This window comes from Impatiens glandulifera, chromosome 7, assembly GCF_907164915.1.
Source record: "Impatiens glandulifera chromosome 7, dImpGla2.1, whole genome shotgun sequence".
Classification (NCBI taxonomy): Eukaryota; Viridiplantae; Streptophyta; class Magnoliopsida; order Ericales; family Balsaminaceae; genus Impatiens; species Impatiens glandulifera.
In genome coordinates this window covers 32,579,781-32,587,136 of record NC_061868.1, presented here as the reverse complement: position 1 = coordinate 32,587,136, position 7,356 = coordinate 32,579,781, and the positions used below count along the sequence as shown (strand labels likewise).

Below are 7,356 nucleotides of genomic sequence, written 5' to 3'. Positions count from 1 at the left end.
GTTAATATTTTGAACCGATATTTTATTTTATAAACATAAGAATTAGAATTGAATTACAATTCTATCATTTTCCCAAACATAGGAATTGGAATTGAATTACAATTCTATAATTTTTCCAAACATATGAATTGAATTGTAATTCAATGTCAATTCTCATGGAATTGGAATTAGAATTCCAATGCCAATTCCAATTCATTCTCATCAAACACACCCTGATTGTTTTTACAAAATTACCTAGCATTTGTACTCGAGTTTCAACATTTATTCTAGAGAATGTCACTAGTGTATGCAGGGACGGAGCCAAGATGAAAAATTACCTAGGGCTGACTCCAACTTGCATCTCAGATTTAACTTTCTATGCTCCGCTTTTTTTTCAATAAAATTTTCACGATTAATAAAAGATGGAGACTCGTCATGCCCTCTCAATGCACACGCTTGCAAAGTGAGCCACCGAGTGCTTTCAATAGTTGTTGTAAGTCATAATCTGTTATTTTGTTTTTCATCTGAAGACTGTGCATTCAGTAATTTATCAATATGACAAGGATATTCATTAAATTATCAAGATATTCAACTGCCCTATTATGTGGTGAAATATTACATCCTATATGCATAACAAAAGAGCATTTATCCCCATCATTAACTCGCTTTCAATATTTGAATTCATCTATTGTAAATGTAGGTTTTTGGGGTTGCTTATGTTCAAACAAGAAACATGGGAAACAAAAAGCAGCATTTTTTAAAGGAGAGTATTCTAACCAAATAAATTTCTTAAACCAATGACTTTGGAACCGTCGATTTTAATTTCCAAATTTGGTCGGCGGGTACTTATCCTTAATAGGTTGATATGACCCCATCTTGATATAAGCTCGTCTAATTTCATCCATTTGATTAAAATGATATTTCCATATCGAAATACGTAACGCTGGATCAAGTTTAAAAGAACTTACATCAACATCAATTCTAGGAGATTTGTTAGGTTTTTTAGCAGGGATATCAAATTCTTTATTTAAATACCGAACCAAATCAATGTAACTATTTTAACTTGTTTATTAATATTAATTTATATTTTTTTATAAATTTTTGAAATAGTTTAAAATTAAGAAATATAAAATACTATTATTATTTTAATTTTTATATTTTACCCTAATAAATAATTTGTATTATTAATTACAATGAAATAAATAAAAAATAATGTATAAATATAATTTTAAAATAAATAATATTATTATACTTTATTTATATATTAATAATTATAATAAAATTAAAGGTTGATCACCTGACCTCAAGTTCAAAGTTTAATTACATAACCAACTGGACTATGAGTCATTTGTTAAACATATATATAAATATTTTATTTTAAGTTTTTAATTTAGGTGGGGCTGGAACCCACCCTAGCCCATGTGTGGCTCCGCCCCTAAGTGTATGAACTAGTGGTTTTCGACATTCCTTTTATAAACTCATCTGGGATATATATTATGGTTCCAACGTTCGTTCTAGAAATTGCCTAGAATTCATACTATGATTTTATGATCTGTTTCATGGAAAATGGTCTAGCTTTCGTACTAGAGTTTCAATGTTTGCTTCAGAAAATGCCCAATATGAATATGAACTAGGGGTATGACTCTATTTATTTTGCACACCTAGTCTTGAATTAAAGTTTTATTATGAACTAGGGGTTTGATTGTATGACTCTATTTATTTTGCACACCTAGTCTTGAATTAAAGTTTTATTGTGTTTTTATTACACATAATATTGAACTGAAATTTTATTGCATGTTTTTAAATTCCTCTAGTGCGGTTTTTTAATTGCGACTTATGATAGGATTAAAAATTAACTTAAATATTCCACCTTCTATTTTTTTTACGATTTAAGAAAACAAAATCGAAAATGTCACGTATAAATGACCAGATACTTCGAATAGAGACTGTTCATAGTAACTCTTTTTCAAGTGTTACAAATTTTTTTGACTCTTGGACATCCATAAATCTATTGTGAGGCTAATCTTACTCACATTTTTTAGCAAACCATGCAACTTTTTCTTCTCAGCTTCATCATATATAACAAAAACAACTTTTTTTTTCTATTGTTCGTGATATACGATTTCACTCCGGCATTCTATGTTTACAAAACAAATTAAAACCTTCTTCTTCCAATAACGTAAATGAATGTTCATACATTAGGATCCAACTGGAAACAACTTCTTTCATGTGTTCCATATACAATTTTTTATCAAGTAACAAAGGTGACATAGTTGTGTCTACAATTTCGAAGCCTAACAATAGATGTTGTTGTTTGACTTTATCCTCAAGCTTCTTTTTAGACTCCAAGTGTTACCACAATGATCCAAGTGTCGTTTTAAGTGTGTTGTAGTACCTGACTTCATTTTTGCAAGGAGTAGATGACAATGTTTGCACTTGTCACTACATGCACTTATCATCACCTTTTGAGTCTTCAACCTCAATCATATATGATCATACTTGAGATTTTTTTTTTGTCTCTTAGCCTTATGTAATGGATTATCATTCTCTATCACACTATCCCCTTATCTAACAATTGATTTGAGATCTCATTTAAATCCAAGGAAGCTTCAACGTTAGTTGACTTTGCTACAGGAACAAAATCAGACATACTTGAAAAAGTTAATCATCAATTTAAAAATCAAGACTCAAGTTGAACCACAAACAATAAATGAAAGGGAATCGATTGACATAGAATTTAATCGTATCACGACAGGTACAAGGAGGCAAGGCCGCAGGCCAAGAATGAGTTAGAGAGATTAAATGCAAAGAAAGTATAACAATATTTTGATGTAAACTAGAAAAACATCAACCTACTACGAAAATAATAATATCGATTGGAGCTTCTTACCAGCATGTATTTACTTCACTAAATCTCTAGTTGTTGCGGTTAATGTTTTAGAGTCCCGACTCACGATCACCTTGATCAACAAACGTGATTAAAACGTTAGCCAAGTAAGGATGTTCGAGCATGGGAAGAAAGGGAGAGATGAGAAATTGAGAATAAGATAGGAGAGAGACTAAATCCATATAATTAGGTTTAGAAAAAAAATGATGCTTTTAAAAAAATATATTTAATTAATTTTTGTAAATCAAACTGCCCACTATTATAACAATATAATAAAAAGTAAAAAATGAAACTTAGCGACGGTGCTGAATAAATATTTTGGGTGTTCGACTTGAAATATTATTGAATATATTCGAATTTAGTTTAGATTCGATATATTCAAACTCAAATCAAATATATATAGAACCGGTTCGAAAAGTTCGCAAGTCAGCTCGGTTCGTTTGCACCCTTAGTTACAATATCGAACCCGCCAAAAAAAATACTCGTAATTACAAGTATTCATTTTCTTTTTCAATCTCTCACAGAAAAAACGAATTACAACTCCAACATAAATCCAAAACTTGCCCATTGTTCTTATTTGGCATTACAAAATCAGTTAATAAAATCTCAGTAAAATTACAATCCAAAAAAATATATTTATTCTAAAGGGAACTAAAATTCACACTATACCAAACCTATAAAAAATTACTTAATTTTAACAATGACAAGTTTATAATGTAATCACAACTGTGACAAAACAACAATTTAATAAACAGCCAATATAAGCTTCTCAAATCCATAAACAAACAGGATCTCAGACATCTGGGGTAGGCATACCCTGCAATAATTCAAAAGTCCCTAATACATGGCCAATGAAAAAGAAAAAACAAATAGAAAAAAATTATAAAGCCAAGTAGTCAATAATTCATCTATTATTTTCCCTCATAACTCATACAAATTAAATATCTTTCACCCAACAAGAACTACTAAAAACACATTGAAACTTTTTACATGATGATCTCCGGTTTCAAGATACTGGATTTAATTTCTTTGTGGGGAAGAACTACACCTCCATTACTATATACTTCGTCACCCACATGAACATCTTCACCCAAAATAGTCATATTTTCAAGCCGCGCCCACCTTCCAACTGTAGAATACAAACCAATAATACTATTGGAAATGCAAGCATGTTTCTTCACTCTAGCTCCACGCATAACCGTACAACTAGATAGCCTAACCCCAGACTCAATTACGCACCCAGGCCCAATAGCTACGTCTGGCCCAATGAGACAATCGTCTTCAATTACAGCACTTTCATCAACCAAAACATTCCCAACTGCAAAAATACCTTTAGCCAATTTTGAAGGGGAGGTCTTGTTAAGGGAATCTAAGTACAGTCTCAATCCTGTTATATAATCTTTTGGCTGTCCAACATCCATCCAAAACCCGGGTAGGACCATTGCAAAGAGTTTATTCTCGGCTGCAATTCTTGGGAAAACCTCTTTTTCAATCGAAGTTGGTCTTAACTCGATTCGATCTAAAACTGAAGGGTTTAGTAAGTAGATTCCGGCATTAATCTTGTTACCCACAAATACTTTCGGTTTCTCAACGAATTTCTCTACTTTTCCTGTCGTCTCTTGAAGAATCACAACGCCATACTTAGATGGCTCATCAACCTAAAAACCATTTATCCAGAAAATAGGGTTATTAGAAAAACAATAACAAATTGGGTTTTTAACCACATATCAAACAAGGCCTTACCTTGGTAACCATGATGGAAGCCTCGCCTCCGTGAGAATTATGAAACTCAATCATTTCCTTGAAGGGGTATTCAGAAATAACATCACTGTTGAGGACAAAGAATGAATTTCCGGTTCCATCGATTAATGTTTCCCTTGCCAAAGCTAAAGGACCAGCAGTTCCAAGTGGCTCGATTTCTCTCGAGCAGGTTATTTTGATGGCTAGCTTCTCCTCAAACTCTTTTATGAAATTCATCATAAGCTATGAATATTGAGAAAGAAAAACAGTTGCGTAAAACTTTGGTTTAGAGAAGGTAAGAGAGGGCTTTGGTTGATTTTACCTCTGGTTGGTAATTGATAGCTAAAATGACTTCAGTCACTCCAACTGCTTTCAGAGCTTCTATCTGATGTCAACAGAACAATATATAGTAAAAATCAAAGGAAGAACACAAAATAAAGGATAAAGAATAAAAATATACAAATAATATAACATAAAGAAGGTTCAACCAAGAGCTTCTTTGAGGTAGGTTTTTCGTTTTTTTTAATCAGATTTTGGTAAAACAATTCTTTGTTTGATTAAAATGGTGGATTAGTTAGGGTTATTTGGATTAAATGATTATAATATCTTTTATATTTAATATTTAAAATGGTATAATAATAATGTAAGGATAATTTTGTATTTTGATTGATGATTTGATTCATAAAGTGATTAATGATGGGATAAATTGCTAAACTGGTTGTTGTATTTCTACTATTGAAGCGAAAATGGTGTTGATAGTAGATTTTTAATGAAGTTGTTTAAAAGAAAAATAAAGAAGGTTCGCCACAACCAAATATGAAAATTTGAGGTTATGTCTTCAAGGTTAGACTTGGTATGAAAGAAAAAAATCGAGAAAAAAAGATTAGATTTTGTTTGTATAGACTCATGCTTATATAGGAGGCTAGCACTCTCACTGTCATTAGAAGCAAATCTATTTATACAAATTTTTAACATTTCAAAAAATAATAAGGAGACAATGGTTGATTATGCTTGTCTTCTGCTTCTCACTTATACTTTTTGTTCAATGAGATTTCAGATTAAGTGAATGAATACAGAGAAACCACACCTGGTGCAATAACATGGGTTTATTAGCAAATTCCACCAGAGGCTTTGGCATACTTAGAGTCAATGGTCTCAATCTTGTTCCAAATCCTCCAACAAGGATAAGAGCCTTCATCTTGTTTGTGTTTCTCTGCAAGTCAAAATTTTATACTTTCTTTGTCATTTTCATATTAAAATGAAATCAATTGAGAAAGAAGGAAATATAACCTAAATTTTCAAATACAAACTGATCCAAGCTGCGACTACTACAACAAATGGATTTGAATGTTGGTGTTTATTTCAAATCAAAATCAGAGTGACCTATCTAACCTTAAACCTTTGATTTTGAGAGATAATGGATGCAGAAAAGTTTTCATTTGTTATGTTTTTTAAAATTCATAATCATCTATAAAATAACTTGGATCATATCAAAAATATAATCTTAATACCAAATGAAGCAAACAAATCACAATACAATCTAGATCATGATCGAGATTATAATCCATAAAAAATCTTATACCAAAATATCAGTTTCAGCTTTAACTTTCGCAATTTTTTGATGAGAACGTGATTGTACCAAAGATTGTACAAGATAACAGTTTCCATTTATTACTTTATTGCATCCAGAACATTTATTCTTATTGTTTCCAGGCAACCCACCCCACAACTTGTTAAGAGATTATGCACAATTTAAGAATTGCACCATTTTTAAGAATACAACTGTGACAAGATCTAAACAGGATGTCTCAGAACCAGAGCTTTAACCACTTACTAGCTCAAATGATAGTCTGTCAACTCAATTTGAGTTAAAGAGAATTGGTAACTTAACATAAGCTATTAACCACTTTCTTGATATTTAACAATTTAGAGCCAAACACATATTTTTCGTAGCAAAGAGAAGATTAAAGAAAACATGACTAATTCTGAGCTAGTAAGTTGTGTCTATTGCACTTCCTTTTCCTTCAGTGAAACACCTCTTCCATTCATTCCATTTTCTAGTTACATGCAGCCAAAACTTATGAAGTGAGTATGAAATATTAAGAATCATTCAGCTTAAAGATGTTACAAAATCAAGTAAACCAAAGAATCCTTTAATTGCAAAAAGGAAAAGTCTTCAACTTAAAGAGATTGTCCATAATCTTCACAATGGTTAAATATGCACTTCCAAGTGATTAGTGAACTACAACCAACAATCCAGAATTAACAAAAATAAAACACCCCAACAATTCAATAAGCTGAAAAAGATGTTACATTTATACATTAAAAAGAAGAGCTAAAGAAAGAGATGTTACATACCTAAGATCTTCAAAAAGTCGCCAAAACAGGAAGATCTAGATTTGAGAGATTGATTCAGTAATACCAGAAGTATTCTTTATTGGTTTCGGATTCCTTTAACAGAAGTACTGGGTAAAAGTCAATCACCGTGACCTCGCAGCGACCTCCTGTTAAGAACTCGGTAAAATCATTACTTTTTTTTCTCCACTCTTTAATCTAGTGTACTGGTATGCACCAATCTTACATTTTCATCTATCTTTCAAATCTTCTTCTCCATTATTCGATCTTTCTGTTAGAAATGTATTGTAAATCTTACCTTCTTTCTGATCCAAGACGTCGAGGAGAAATGATCCTTCTCAACCAGCCCAGCCCGTCCGATCGATCTTGTAGATCGGCTAATTCCAAAGGGGGTT

The 7,356-nt window shown here is 31.6% G+C and overlaps 1 protein-coding gene across 1 annotated transcript; it reads right to left on the bottom strand.

Annotated features, from left to right (window-relative positions):
• Window positions 1-3,666: 3,666 nt before the first annotated feature.
• Window positions 3,667-7,120, bottom strand: LOC124945772 (probable mannose-1-phosphate guanylyltransferase 1). The gene is made up of 5 exons (XM_047486265.1): window positions 6,965-7,120; window positions 5,694-5,819; window positions 4,929-4,991; window positions 4,610-4,849; window positions 3,667-4,524 (listed from the first exon to the last, which is right to left on the bottom strand). Exons 2-5 carry the CDS (start codon window positions 5,802-5,804, stop codon window positions 3,853-3,855), a joined length of 1,086 nt encoding a protein of 361 aa, XP_047342221.1. The 5' UTR covers window positions 5,805-5,819; window positions 6,965-7,120; the 3' UTR covers window positions 3,667-3,852.
• Between the last annotated feature and the right edge of the window lie 236 nt (window positions 7,121-7,356).

Coding starts and splice junctions, on each gene's coding strand:
- LOC124945772 (XM_047486265.1), bottom strand. CDS start 5,804: ATGAAGGCTCTTATCCTTGTTGGAGGATTTGGAACAAGATTGAGACCA. Junction 4,992..5,693: donor AACCCATGTTATTGCACCAG/GTGTGGTTTCTC, acceptor TGTTGACATCAG/ATAGAAGCTCTGAAAGCAGT. Junction 4,525..4,609: donor CTTCCATCATGGTTACCAAG/GTAAGGCCTTGT, acceptor AATGGTTTTTAG/GTTGATGAGCCATCTAAGTA.